Source organism: Gallus gallus, chromosome 5, assembly GCF_016699485.2.
Source record: "Gallus gallus isolate bGalGal1 chromosome 5, bGalGal1.mat.broiler.GRCg7b, whole genome shotgun sequence".
Taxonomy (NCBI): domain Eukaryota; kingdom Metazoa; phylum Chordata; class Aves; order Galliformes; family Phasianidae; genus Gallus; species Gallus gallus.
The window spans coordinates 5,739,407-5,755,312 of NC_052536.1; the positions used below are offsets into that span (position 1 = coordinate 5,739,407).

A 15,906-nucleotide genomic window follows, 5' to 3' on the forward strand; every position below is an offset into this window, starting at 1 on the left:
TGAAACTGCTTCTGAAATTCACATTACTAAGAAAAATAATGCGCTATCTTGAGGTGCTGCTACCACTACTATTGTTTTAGTGACAAAGGCTCATCTGGAACTCAACAGAACTGAACTGAAAAAATTGTGTCATTATACAGAAGTATGCGAGAGACTGGCTACGGGAACAAAATAACCCATAAACCTAAATTCATAATACCAGAACAATATTAGGAAATCAGACTGCTAGTTTTCCATGTCGTTGCCACTGGCTGCCAAACTATGGAGGGGAGAAGGGCAGGGTGGGGTGTCCTTTCTGCTCTTCATCCACTCAAGCAGCAAAGATGAAACAGACACACACTCCCTATAATGTAGTCCTGGCTCTTCTGAAAAACATCTAAGCATCCAAAGTTCCACTTTTAACAGATCTAGGGGCTTTCAGTTCTTCACAGACTAAAAAAGTTTCTCCAAAATTACAGCATACAGGGATTAAAATCTAAATTTCTAAAAAACATATTCAGTGCAGACTTAACAATACTTATCTTTCTCACCTGGTCCTGTTTCTTTCCTGCCAACATTTTCACTGACATTTTGAAACAGTTCTCTTGAAGGCACCTTTTTGTTTTCCACTAGACATGGTAGTTTTTCTTTCAAAACGGAAGGTTCCTGGGATGATGAAGTCCATGTAGCCTGACTTCTCATTTGATTTACTCTTGAACAAGAACTAAGGCCTAAAAATTTGAAGCATACTGAAGTTTTCTCAGCTTTTTTATCTGAATTTGAAAGATCAAAGGATGACCTTCCACTTACATTTACTAAATTTCCAGATGTTCTCATGGGTAAAGAGCATGACTCTTTCAGGTGACCCTCAGCAAACTTCCTTCCTGGAACTGTACTGTGCACCGAGTCTTTTTCCTGTTTTAACATACTGTTATTTATTGAATCATCATTGATGTCCAGGGAATGTCCATTTTTGATGGACTGTATCTGAATTTCTTCATTAAGTTTGTCTACATCAATTCCATCTGCTGGGACTTTTTGAACAGTTGTGTCAAGATCATGAGCCTTTACTGGAGACATGGCTTCAGCATTCAAGGTACACATACTTTCGTCACCTCCTGATTGCTCAGTACTGTCATGTTCAGGTTGTTTGCTGTGCACATCATCCACATTTATTCCTTTATTTATTTTTTCAGGGCATAAATTATAAGTACCTGTAAAAGGCATGTTACTACTATGTTCTTTTGCAGCTTTATCAGTACTTGCATTATCACAGTAAATGGCTAGTACATTTTGAGCATCCATTGCTGGAAAACCAATATGCCGTAGTGCACCACTTCTGTTGATGTTTGCAGCATTATCATTGTAATTTTTGTCTTCAGCATCTATATGAGTCTGTTTAAAAGGAAATTTATCTCTAGGTAAACCACTCAGATTTAACAAGCTTCTTTCTATTCTACACAATCTGTTGTCCACATTGTTGTCACTGTTTAGCAAGCTACATTTCTGGTATCCTGTCTGACAATTTTCTTTAGGATAAGATAGGATGCCAAAATGGAATTCACTCACTTGATGATTATCTGTATTTCTTTCACACACAGCACTCTTCTCAGTACAGACAGCTGCTTCAGACTCTTTTTTGGATGCTTTGGTTGTAAGAACACTGCTGTTGAGTTCTATGATACTTGAGTTCTTGTCTACCTTAGTACAAATTGATTCATGTGTAGTACTGCACAGTTCTTGGTTACTAGAGTTCATCTCTTGAATTGCATTTTTATCACTGACAATTACTCTGTCAGCAGCATTTAGAAGTACCTTGCTTGTTTCTGTGTGATGTGGTGCTGCTGGACCAGTGCTGTCCTGTAGTTTTTGTTGTAAATTTGCACTGTTTCCCTCCAGTAGCACTCTACACGTTGTTTCTAGATTTTCTGCTTCTTTACATTCAGTGACATGCATTTCTGAGTTCTGTCCTTGGGTAATTAAATCAGTATCTGTGCAGAGGGTATTCCTGGGAGAAACCTCCCTTTCCTTTCCTTCCAAAGGGCTAGCTACGTTAATCTCATCCTTAAAACCGTTCTCAAGAACTTGTAACTCTGTTAGAGTAAGTACATTTTCTAGTTAGTGATGGATCACCAACACATTAAATAAAACATTGTTTTTACAGTTTAAGATTTCTGAAATACTGACTTAAGATTAGAATCGATACAGATTCTTCTTCTCTTACATTACAGTAATATTTCAATCCACATTAAAAATATAGAAAAAAATTACTGAAGATAAATATTATGTTATTGTAATTTGCAAAACACAAACTGTTCAAAGAGAAAATATCTTATCACTTTGTACATTTTAGTTACTGATTGTATTGAAAATCTATTTAAATATTTCCCAGCTAGTATTTACATTATTAAAAATCTTATTTGGGAAATCGTAACACTTAATCAACCCACTGTGTATTCATATAAAGTTTGTAAGCAGTCTACTACTGCAACTATTTATCTTTTTGAAAGTGGCATGTGTAGTTAATAAGAACCAAACCTGCTGAATTGACTATGTTCATACAGAAAGGAACATGCTATAACTTGATGGCAGTGAGCCAAGGAGGAATAATTAAAGCATTTCACTATCTGAAAGGTGTTTTCTGAAAATACATGCAGATAGTATGAGCACTGATCCTATAGAGCAATCATTTTATAGTTAACAATTGCTTAAGTTTCCACTTATTTTCTAAAATGCAGCAAAGATAAGTATTAAAGACTGTATGGTCTTTAAGCTTCAAAAAAAGTCACTTACTAGAGTCATAAAGCATTTTGTATAGAAAAGTATTACGATCATCCACATGAACAAACGCAGTGCAAGCACTCTTGGGCCTATTTTTATTGTCTTATGGGAAAGGGGAAATCTTTCCTTGCTTTTCCTTCCAAACCCTTCTGTATACATCATTCCTCCTAACCCGTACCCACTTGACTGGAATGTAGGAGAAGATATTTCAACAGCTTGAGGAGCAACCATACAGAGCTTACTTTATGTCCCAGGGCAACCACTAGAAGCACTGTGCTTTTGTACAGAGCCCTGGGAATTTATCACAGACTAGCATTACTGATATCAAGAATTTACTGCTGTTAGAAAAACATTTAATTTGGGATTCAAGCATTTTCTTATCATATACTATACTATAATTATTTATCCCTTTATCAACAATATTACTTATCTCTTCTATCCATGTAATCTTATTACTTTGTTCTATCTGTAACTCCTCAGTGCTTAAGGAGAAGCTCACTGTGTTTTTTACTTCAATTTCATCTTCATGTCCAAAGTTATTGTCTTTTCTTAGTATAGATGGCATACAATCGTTTTCTTTCTGAATAGCCTGTATTTCACTGCCTTTTGATTGTTCTTGACCACTCTAGCATAAGAAGGAAAAAGATTATACATATTTTAATAACCTACTACAGTCTCTGATTCTGAATTTATTTTACAGTTCTGATGGAAACAGAGACCATTATCCTAAAGTATACAAAGTTAATGTAAATGGAGTAAAAACAAACAAACAAAAAAAGCAGGTTAGGACTCTAGAAGAGCAGGAAAGACATTAGGCCCTTCTAATTTCTGATCACAGTCCACAAAAGCAAATTACACAAATTGTCAGTTTTTCAGAGGAAGGAAGATGTTTTCTATGTGCACTGACTGGATGACACCCTCTGCCTGCAGGTTAAATCAGTGACCTGCTCAGTAATTATATGTAGAAAAAACCTGCATGATCGCTAATTATGCGCAAACTCACATGCACCTATTAACACTTTTTATTTGTTCCCTCCTAACAAACCAGCTGGGATTTTTTACTCAGTTTCATACACAAATAAGGCTTATGAATTTGCTCTTTGCCCACTCCTCATTCCCTCCAGGGGGATTTTGAATCTGAACAATCAAATTCAACAGGACTAGAACCCTGAAAGGTATTTAATTCCATTATAGTCTGTTAAAACTGTCAGCTAAATAGTGAAGAAACTACCTAAATGAAAAACCACCCACCCTTCCCCATAAAAAAAAAGGAAAAGAAGAAGCATCCATCCTTTATCTGCAGCTGAATGCTGAAGCACATGCTGGCTCAAATAAAAGTAGGTGGATGTGGGAGGGAGCAGGGGCACTGCTTAGTCCATAAAAGGAGAAAGGAAAAGCTAAAGATACTTGGGTGGCTGGAGGTGTTAGAGAAGGAAGGAAGGTTGGGATGTGGGAGGGAGTTACAAGTGCTGTACTTGGACATAAGATCTTTGGGGAGGACAGAGTATATTGTAAAATGGAGGGAGGCGCATATAGACCGCTGGTCAAAATTGGATTATCGCAGTGGTATGGCAGTAGATGATATACAATAGAAACCTGCAGGAAACAATTTTCTACAGGTCACATAAACATCCTTATGCTCCTGGCTTAATTTATTTGGGGAAGGGAAGAGTCATGGCAAATGAAGGAGAGGCCTGAAATAAATTTTCCTTATGCCAAATAGTCCACCTTCAATTTTTTTTAGTCCTGTCACTTGTAGAGATTCTGATTTGAAACCATAAATACTTAGTATTTTTGTTTTTTAAGTTTTTAATTAGTTAGCTTTTTTTTTCTGGCTATATGCAGACTTGACTCCATGCTTTCAAGCTTTTCTTTTCAAATACAAGAACTAGAACATTTCTTTCAGGAAAGCTGTAATTCTTCCACAATCTCTTGCTTCTAAGATCTGTTTATTTAGACAGAAACAGAAAGCATCCCAATATAACTTTGTTTGTTCAGGTATATAACAACTGCTACACTGCAACTTACATTTCTTATTATGGGATGAACTGTTGAATGGATCTGAAAAAAACATGATAAAATATTTTTAGAAAGTGAGAAAGGTTACAATTCCTTTCCAGATTTTCAGATGGACTGAATACATCCTTCAAAAATAAGGTCTAAGATGCCTAAATTGAAATGCCTAAATATCAAAAATCTCCAACAGAGATTTGACTTTATTCCCCCACTCCCATAATTTAGTAAAATACATCTATGCAACATACACATACCTAAGATGACCTTTCCCCCAACTTATTACATACCACTCAATTCAAACCCTTCACAAAACCACATCTCCCAGTATGCGTACAAGCACAATAATAATCTGCCACTTAAGTATAGCTCTGTTCTCTAATAGTACACAGCTGTATTACAAAGAATAAAGTAAATAAACTAAACATGAAGCATGGTAAATTAAATTGCAGTGCGTAAGTCAACAGGAGTGTAATTATTCAGGTTCAAATTTGGCTCTGAAACAAGACCTAACATTATACTTGTTTTCAAAAGAAGGTTTAATTCCTGTTCCACGATTGATCAGTATGAAGTTTACATACATGCTAAATGTTGTGCCCCACAAATAATCACAGGGCCTTCAGATTGCACTAGGTGTAAAAATATATACATGCGTATTTCCTTGTGGTATTCCTTCACCCAAATCACAGCCAGCACTTTGCCTTTCTGTGTTATCTTAGACCCTGACTCATTACTGTTACAACATGAAATTCCATGAATAAAAATAATCAATACGATCTGCAGCAGCTCCTGTAATTTCTTGCCAGCGTTCCTCTGGAGATTTCACCTAGCCTAACTTGACTAAGTTTTGAAATCTTATACAAAGATATGGCAATTCGCTGTAAAATAGTTAAAGACACATATTTATATGACATCTCTGATTTTTTTCTCCTATTCATAACCGTATGTTTTAAGCATATCTACTTTCAAACACACAGGATGATCTCAGTAAGCATAAATACACTTCATCACAGGAGTCTGATAGCACGCTTTGATTCTGTATCCTAAATATAATTCATATTTGAATTCAAAGAAACTGATTTTGCGAGAAACACAATTTGCATTATACCTTGGAGAATTCATACAGATATTGCACGATGAATACACATCAAGTTTAATTTCCACAACATTGTTAAGTGCATGCCAGATGTGTGTGTAGTCACGTGCGTGTATGCTTGAATGAAGGTGTGAAGAAATTCATTTAAGTTCTTTCAAATTCTAAGGTTGTTTCAGTTTGTCATTTTACTTCCAATTCACAGCCTAGTCCTCAAAAGAAGTGTTGTTACCTAGTGTCTCCCTAAAACTGAAAGAGAAAATTTAGAGGCACAAAATGATTTTTTTCTTCTTTGAAGGATGAGCCATTATCTGAGTGGAAAAATGAATGGAACAATAATGTAGACAATACACAGTCAAATAACAGAATATACTCTATACACAAGGAATTTTTCTCTTACAGCTTGTGACCTTGTTTTTTCCATCTTATAAATGACTAGAATATAAATCTGCAATCCAGTTTAAGGGTAACACTTGTCTACAGTGCTATGTGCTCCTCCTTTTGGTTCAGAAGACAACCTCCACATGCTTAACCACTTAATTACTTTTCATACATATCCTGAATATGGAGCTGAGTGTGGACTTAGCTCACCCAGCAATGCAAGCTCTTTTAATGGGATCTTGGATCGCTGACTACATCAAAGAAACTTTCCGGCTTAAGTAATGTCAAAGGAAGATCACTAAGAGCCAGACTAAAAAAACTGTCATGTCTTTCATTCTCTAAACTCATTTACAAGAAGAAATGCAAAGTACTGCAGCCACTAGAGGCACTTACCTGCAGATTTTCTACTTGCTCAGAATGCTGGTTTCCCTGAGGAGGATGGCAATCATCAAGATGTCCTTGGGTCTTTTTAAGGGAATTTAGCTCATTTTTAATAGTGTCCATCTCTCTTCTCAAATTTTCCTCCTAAAATAAAGCAGAGCACACAAACACAGACCCTTATTGCATGTTCAAATACAAAAACACTATTTATCAACAGCTTAGCAAATTAAAGTAAACCCTTAGAAGAAAGTAGAGGTAATAAGGAATTCTGTGTACAAAAGACAACTCAAGCTTTTCATTCACACCAGGATTTTAATCCCATTCCAATGCCACACAAACATCTTTTTTTATTAATTGGCTCAGGATTGTTATTTGTAGCTTTTTTCCCTTTTTCTGTTCAAAAATAAACATGTTAGTAAATATTCATTTTCTACCACATTTTCAAGGAACTATAACAATAAAGGATTTTCTTGGCACAACTTCTGTAACAGCCTCAAGAAACCAATATTCTTCAGTGAGTATGCAATAATTATATTTTTCTATTTAGAATGAAAAATGCTTGCAAGGCAAGTTGTAAAAACAAAAACAAGCAAGCAAACAAAGTAATTTTTCAGAAATACTCTAATTTGATTTACAACTATTTCCAAACTATTGTATAATGTTAATGCTATCCATGATTATGCTATTAAGAAATTAAAAGTCCAAATTTAGCCAGAGCAGAAAAATGGCTGCTGGAGTGGGGAGTGTCAAACACAAAGACATACATCATCTTCTAAAACAAAGATGCAAACATTCCTAAGAAATAAATGGGAAATTCCCATGTCTACACAGGATACTATGGTATAAGACACTGCTAGAAATCAGGGATATTGAATATCTCAGAGCAGAGAGCATCAGAACAATGCAGTTGTTTTGTAGTCTCATGGTTGCAGTGATCTTCACAGTGGCAAAAAAGTCAAGGAATTAGGACAACAGGATTACAATTTCCACACAGACTCCCTGTGTCAGTCTATCAGCTTCAAAACCTTTCTAGCAGTAGATGCAGAAGAAATAATTAGCAATTTCTGAAGTTTTCTTTAAAAAATAATTAAAAAGTAGAAAGAATGGCAAATATTGCAGATAAAACATTGTTTAGGTGTGTGCAGAGGTGAATATGGTTTTATCTCATCTAATCACCTTTCACTCCACAGTCACAGTTGAATAATTCTGGTCAAATGTGGACTTCTGCTTCACTGCAGACCTTCAGCAGCTCTACCAGATTCAGTTTGAGGTTGCTTCCCGACCACCCACCTTTGGAAATATGGCCCTGCACAGGTACCTTCCAGGTACCCCAGATGGGTAGTTCTGTTTTATTTTTTTCACCCCCAAAGTATGAAACAGTTGACTACTGATTTTTCAAGGTTTTTGGAGGGTAAAAGAAAGAAAAAAAAGAAAGCCTAGAAGTGCTGGTATTCCCTTAATAAGTTCTGTGTAAAATTGTTCTGAAAAATACATAAAATTAAATCAGCTTCCATGTCTTGGTGTAATTCCAGAATATTTTAAAGCACTGAAGACAAGACAACACCTAATGCCCTAGGGCTCTTGCTTTATAGAACTGCACTGACCTTTTAAAGCATAGAATTCAGCATCTCTCCTAAATCTACCTTTTAAAAATATTCATTTCTAGATGAGTCTGCATTACTGGAAAATAAATTGGTTGTTTTTATTGTAGTATTTCTGCAATATTTTCTTGGTTTTTAGGAATTATCTGAAATGCTTGATGACTATTTCAAAACCCTTTTAATACTATAACATTTAATTTAATAAACCTACATCTTTTTTCCAAATTCTCAGTGCTTTCTCATGCTCATTCTGAAGATTAAGGAACTTTTCTTCATTTTCCTTTGCCTTCTCCCTTTGCAGCTCATTATCTCTTTCAAGTGTCTGCAATAAAATTAATTATCCAAAAAATAATCAATACCACATTAATGAATTTTGATGTGTTTTATGTTGCTTGGACCTTTGCTTCTAACATGCTGAAAGTGCCATACAGATCAGTGATAATGTGCTATCTCAACAATAATTTTCATAAATTAACAGAAAGGTGCTTATAGTTTAGCTAACAGGAAACAGGGGGAGGTTATGAAAAAAGAAATGGCTATAAAAGGGTATAAAAACACTTGCCATTATTCAGTTTCACTGCATAAGTTTTAATGTGCTGAAAAAAAGTAATATAAAGTCCAGAGATGAGAAATGTGAAATGTAGCACAATCTAGACCTTAAAGAAAGTACTTAAAGAAAAAGCTACTCTAGAGCAAAAGAGAAAAAAAATTGATTTTCTGACCAGTTTTTCCTATCCTAAATTGCTTATTAACCTATCCTATAAACTGAAGAAACTTCAAAAACATCTATTGGAACATGAAGTATTTACTATGTGTCTGATTATCCTTTTATTAATTTTACACAATGAAAACAGAATAAGAATGCATTAAAATAATAGTAAGATCTTATACCATCTTAATTGTACTTGCAACATTGTTTTAGTTAACTGTTTGAACTTAACTGTGCCAAATTAATGCACTCATATAAATCAACAGTAACTTCTGGGACACCTCAGGTACTGTTGGAATTTTTATTGTATCACAGCAAACAATACAGAAGATAAAGGACTTACTGCATCCATTACCTATTATAGATGACACAGGTATATTTGATAATGTAAACATACCTTTAATGCATGTAGCTATATGACCAGCTACATATTTATGACTCTGCTGAGCTTCTTTGGAAATCCACAAGAAAAAATGTTGAGGCATTATTCCAAACCATTTCCTTTCTACTTAATCTTTTAACTAGAAGTGAGTCTACTTGCTGATTCACTTAACAACAATTTTTTAATATCTATTTTACTACTAATAAAAATATTTTTCAAAGGTATGACACTAGGAAAACTCAGACTACCTTGCACTTTTGTACACACGGAAAAAGTTATTCATAACTATACGAATGATTTTCTCCAAAATTATGCAACTAAAAAGATGAAACAATTCAACAATACGTTGACTGTATAATTGTACACTTGCTCAATATCTTTCACACAGTTCTACAATGCAGTAGTCCCATATAGTGTCCTTTCTCTTCCTCTCTAACTAAAGCATTCTTTAGTCCCTGGAGATAAATGCATCTCAAATTCAGTCTCTTCTGAAGCGGAATGTGTTACAGCATAGCTCTTAAACATAACAGAGAAGCAGTATGGATGTCAGGAAAACAGTATCTGCCTAAAGATATTAACTAACTGTAAACACTTAAAATCCTAAAGATCCTACCTAGAATTGCCAACAGATACAACATTTCTTTCTTAAGCAAACAGAGCATTCCCAATGTTTCAATATTAAGCATTGTTACACCACTCAAGCTTGAAATTCTAGGAGACAGGTGTACAGCACAAAATAAAACCACATCCATTATAAATATATAAATCAACTAATCCAACAATAAGAATATTCTTTGGAGATCAAGAAGTGGAAGGTTTCTGATTTCGAGGGATAGCGAGTGAAAGTATTCAGTTAGTAATCCCAAAAAGATTGAGAGGTCTTGGAATGACTGGCAGATGGACCCCTTAGTAGGTGTCAACATTGTCCCAGCACTGCAAAACAGAACTCACCTAAGCCAGAGTCAGCACAATCATCTTAGTTAAAGGTATGTATATAACTTGTGGAGTTACTGGAATTAAAACTTAGGTATATATTAGTCCTGTGATTCAACGTATATCAAAATAACTTAATTGCACCCCTTCCTAGACAAGGCTCAGATAGCTTTTTGTATAGCTGCAAACAAGACCAACAGAAGCAAGCCCATCTCAAGTTTGTATATCTTGTTCGACAATATCTTACACAAATAGATATAATGCATTGGTATCCTAGCACTATGCATCCATAGACAGAATAAGAAAGGCCAGTACGAACCTCCCTGATGTTACCTTGCAAGTTTATGTATTCAGTCATCCCCAAAAATAAAGAGGATTTTTTTGAGAGTCAAAATATACACATACATTTTCATGGCACTGTAATACCACTACTTCAATTTTTCAGAATAAATTCTCTCTTAATGAACAAGGTCAACAAATATAACAACGATGTATGATGTTGAATACAAATAATGCATCACCTTCAGAATTCATCATATTGAGATTCCAGAGTTGGTAGAAACAAAAGCAATAGCTTTCAAATTAGCAGGAAAGCGCGTAGAGTATTAGTTATATGGTAAGATCCCTATTTATATTTTCTACTTGTCACTAGAAAAAAAATGACAAGGCAAAATAAGCAGCTAACAATGTCTCATCCCCTGGAACATCTTAGTAATTGTCTCACACTGTCAGCCAAATGAGTAGCTGTGAATAGCAACATATATTTTATGACAACTTTTTAAATGGAGACAGATATTTTTGATAGATCAAAATAATGTCCACAGTTCATATGGAAAGGACCAGAATGTAACACCCACTTTTAAGATCCTTTAGGACCCTTTTATTCTGAAAACTATCAGTAATGTTACGAACCGATTATCTTAAGCTTCTGCTTTTATTTACAAAGTCATTGCAATCAACTCAAAAAAATAAAATACACCTCCAAAACAGTATTGTATGAATAGCACCTAGCCCAGCTGGCTCACTGTTTCTGCTGATAAGCCAACATATAAACAACAGTTTACAGTAAACGACGTTACTTTTAACAATCCCTTGACTGCAGAATTACTTAAATTAATCCTGGCCAAAGTTCTAAAAACGCTATGAAAACTAACCTAACACTAACCTTTCCCCAGTCAACTGTGCTTTGTCATGTTTAAAACTTTAGTAGAGCCAGGTATATGAAAAAGGAACTGGAGAATTCTGAAGATTCACAATGAACTAGTGCCACTGTTCTCCAGATTGAGAAGTACCTCTTCATGGTTTTACAGCACTCTGAGAGCAAAGAAATTTAAGTCATGAAGATTTAGTACTCTAGACTAAGTGCAGTATTCTAGACATCTGAAATCAGTGGCTTCTCTTCCACTCACTACAGTTTTATCCAATACTGCAAAAAAGGTATTTCAGCTCCTAGAAGTTTTATCTAGTTTCTAATGGAAAACAAACTCGTGTTTAACCTTGTTTGTTCAGTCAAAAAGCAAAATTAATGTATTCATACTGTGGCAAAAGGCAAACTGCTTACATTCATACAAAGAAACAAAAGAACAGAAGTATATGTGCACACAAAGTTTAATTTGAAACTAATCAAGATACAAGTTCAAAACCTCAGCCTTAACAGCCCAGCAAAGAATGGTTATAGTTATATATGGATAAATATAGTGCATAATTATTAGTAGTCCCAATAGTGATCTCTGCGTGGCACATATGATCAGAAAATATGATGACTTTAATCTTCAGTGCACTGGGTCAATCTGACTGCAAGTGTAATTTACAATATAAACTGTTATTAATCCCTTTTTCACAACCTCAAAGAGGAACCGAAGAATGCTTCAACTCAACACTCTCCAACATGACTACTTACCACCTCTAACATTAACATAACAACAGGCAACACAACAAGAAACGGCTAAAGATATGATCATTTTCAGGCTCTTTGCTTTGAGGACAAGCTCTGGCTCCAAAAATCTGAAATTTGAAGTATTTTCCAGAAAGGAGAAATTTATACCTACATAAAAATTAATTATAAGAAAAAAGTCATAAAATCATTTTATTTCAAAGTACTTGAAAGCAGCCTTAGAAATGTTCTGGTTTTACCTTCCAGAAATGGCTGATCAGAATGGCAACCATAATTTACCTTAGGGGGAGAACTAAAAGAGGGAAACCATAGACTGCGTTTCAAGGTTCACGTTGACAGTTAAGGAGCTGAGGGAGCAATGGAAGAGAGGTCAAAAGTTCTGAGAAGCATACAGATGTCTTTAACAGCCCTAGACTTATAAAATACATAACAGATAGAAGCAGCTTGTCTAATCAAGGAAAATCTGACCTGATATTCTTCTCTCAGTGCATTTAATTCACTTTCCATTCTAACATTCGTTTGGGTTATTTGCTGTAGCTGCTTCTGCACACACTGTAGAGAGCTGAGAATTTCCTTGTGAACAAATAAATCAGGATATATTGAATAACACTTTGTTTCTCAAATTTAAACAGAAACCAATTTACACCTTTGAGATTAACATATTTATTTTTATTCTGTCGGTGGTATATAAAATATTGTATATTAGAACCTATATCTTATTGCAACCAACATCAACATTTGGAAAGTAATCACAACTTCTCTGAGCTCTTTCAGCCTTCTTTGCAGGAAGAAATATTCTTTTCACTGATGTTTAATTTATACTCAGTTGCATTTCACATCTAGAAAACTGAACCCAGTATCACCTGACATGTCAGCAGCAGAGCTGGTTATGTCTTTTGAATCCAGTACAGTGTCCACTGAACTAGATAAGATTGCTTCTCTACATACAGTTCAGTGTAAATCAGCCTATAATTTAGATAATATATTCAGTCCAATAGCCACCGAAACCAACATATTCAGTTAGTCCAGACAGTGATTTTGTAGCTCTCTATAATACAAAAATCCGAGTGTTTTAACCCAAGTTCTTGGAGAAAAACATGAAATTAATCTCTGTATTAGAGCTACCTCCACCTCCAATTTACACAAAACCAGACATATATTAAAACAAACAATCCCAGCAATTCACACAGAACATAGTAGAGAAATACAGGCAATACCAGTCCTTCTCTTTGATAACACAAAATGACCATATGAATTTGGCTACAAGCACCTCCACAGCAATACTTTTAGTGCATTCAAAGCTGTGGGAGAAATGATGGCAGAGTATATCTTGTTTTGTTGGGTTTTTTTCCCCCATGTTTGTTGGTATGATTTTTTTAAAAGTCAATTCAAAATGCAAATCAAACTTTTACAGATTATCCTTTATCTCCTATCCTTTAACATGTGCTCAGTGACCATACAAGCAAACTGCTACTTTTGGTCCTTCCTTAGAAGGAAGATGATCACACTTTCCCGAAACGTTAGCTTAATGAACTGAAGAATGAGAATTCTGCGACTATGTAAGAAAATAATATCTGCAAAACAACGTATTATGGTTATTATTACAGGGAATAAAATTTTCATGCTATGTGTTTGTTATTTGATTCCATGCACTTGGTTTGAAAATTAGGATTTGCTCGGGAATTTAGCAAATAGTAACTAGGTTTGTGACAGAGGAACCTTAACACTGATCAGCTTTCTACAGGTGTAATTTTATAATCTAAACATACATGCTCTGTACGAATTCTACCTGGTTGCAATATCAAGGGTATTATAACAAATTGTTGGCAACCAGAAAGCAGAATAGCAAGAATATCATGCAAACTTTATTGCTTATTTGTTCTCAAAGTTATGTTAACAACTATTTTCACAGGTATACCAGATGCCTCCAACCTGAACTTAAAGATAAAAGTTGACTTGGAATGAGGCATCAGCTTAGTTAATACTGCTAACTTACCTTCTAAACACTGAGAAGATCCCACTTGCATACTTTTCAGACATATTTTATTAAGAACACAAGTGATTTTATTTGCTAGGATCATTTAAGAATCTTAAATATATAACACATTTTCTTAAGTAATCTTAAATAGCAAAGTTATATTAATAACTCACTAGCTTCTCTTCTTTAATGTTAGCGTTTTCTTCTTGAACTCTTTTACTGATTGCTGTCTCCTTAAAAGAAAAAGGGAAAAAAGGAGCACAAAGTGTTATTGAAGGCATTCAAAATTACTGATTTGGGTTTTTTTAGTAATATTGCATGAATAGGATACTTTGAATCCTCATGAGACTATCTAAAAATGTAAAAACTATTTAAACTATTATATTGAAACGTCTTTTTTTAACTATAAAATTGCACTTCCATTCATGTTAAGATGAAGAACAGAACATATTAACCAAAAACTTAATGTGTTTAAATTCCAAAATACCATTCTGATTTTTTGTTGCAGTTCTTGAAACTGTTTTTCCTTTGCTGCAAGATTGATGTTTTCTTCTCCCACCCTGTGCTGAGATGTGACCTTGGACCTTATCAAGTCTGTAGTTACTTTCTTCAGTTCCTTAACACAGGAAACACATATAAATAGTTCATCCAGGATAGCGATTGCAATTCAAAACAAAGACAAATCTTTTAAACTATCCTGAGTCATGCCCTACTTCGAAATAATGTATGGAAAGAGCTAAATAAATTAAATTGAGGAACCGAAATTTCTAAGATTGACTTGCTAAACTTTAAACTTGTCAAATGTGGCTGAAAGTTTATTTTAGTTGGTAAAATGTTATTGGACTAATATTGCTTTCATTGTTTGAAGTACATATGATACTTCCATATTTGATATCTTCTCTTTCTGGAAGTGAGCACTGAGTAGATATTGGAAAGGCCTCTTACACGGCAGGAATAAAGTACATACTGAAATACTGGGTATGTTCCTTGGATTCAGGAGGGAAAAAAGAAGAACAGTGACTATCTGGTAAAAGCAGGAACTGGCTATAAATTTGAAGGATCTCTGCTTTTTCCTGAAACATTAATTACTTAATCTCAGGAGAATTCTAAATTAATTTTATATTACAAGCTTCTACAATGTGATTTTCCATCTAAAATATGCCTTTGATTTTATAGCCTTTATAATCTCTTAAATATCCTGCTTCTTTTTTTCTTTTTCTTTTCTTTTTTTTTCCTCTGGTGAGGTGGTATCTGTTTTCTAACCAGTTTATTCCGAGCTCCTAGTGCAGCAAATAAACAGCAAACGCTTTGATCTCATTAAATTACAACTTATAGTTCCTGGAGTCATAAATATTGTGCCCTATTCTCCCCCACCCCTCCCATTCTGCTACAAGGTAGTCTGCTTAATATCGCTCTCTCCTTGAGCGCTCTGACGTTTACTCAGACAAATAGCAGAGGTTATGAATGCTGTTCACAGATAGTATCAAGAATTCTTCATGATGCCATAGTGGTGAACCATGCATTCAGAATGGTAATAGTTTTATCTAACAACTAAGTTTGGTCTGTTTAACTTTTCTTCACAAAACTGGAATTCCATCTTATCACAGACCAATGGGCTTAACTGTTCTGGACAAAATCAAATAACAGTACAAAAGAAAAGGGAAGATTATGTAGCTGAAATTTACAAACACAAAGTTACATGGAAAATAAAAGTATAGATACCACTTTTAAATAAATCATTTTGTTTCCTTGAGGCTTTATTTCTCATATATTTGAGCCAT

General features: G+C 34.6%; 1 protein-coding gene across 12 annotated transcripts in view; it reads right to left on the bottom strand.

The window, feature by feature from the left end:
• CCDC73 (coiled-coil domain containing 73) overlaps positions 1-15,906 on the bottom strand; it is a 78,584-nt gene that overhangs the window by 5,139 nt on the left and 57,539 nt on the right. For all 12 annotated transcript variants that reach the window (XM_040701215.2, XM_040701213.2, XM_040701236.2 and 9 more), the window contains 8 exons: positions 14,613-14,741; positions 14,299-14,358; positions 12,616-12,720; positions 8,441-8,551; positions 6,641-6,772; positions 4,789-4,821; positions 3,217-3,385; positions 531-2,072 (listed from right to left, as the gene is read on the bottom strand). In XM_040701215.2, the coding sequence (XP_040557149.1) occupies positions 531-2,072; positions 3,217-3,385; positions 4,789-4,821; positions 6,641-6,772; positions 8,441-8,551; positions 12,616-12,720; positions 14,299-14,358; positions 14,613-14,741 (2,281 nt within the window). The remainder of the gene's footprint in view (positions 1-530; positions 2,073-3,216; positions 3,386-4,788; positions 4,822-6,640; positions 6,773-8,440; positions 8,552-12,615; positions 12,721-14,298; positions 14,359-14,612; positions 14,742-15,906) is intronic.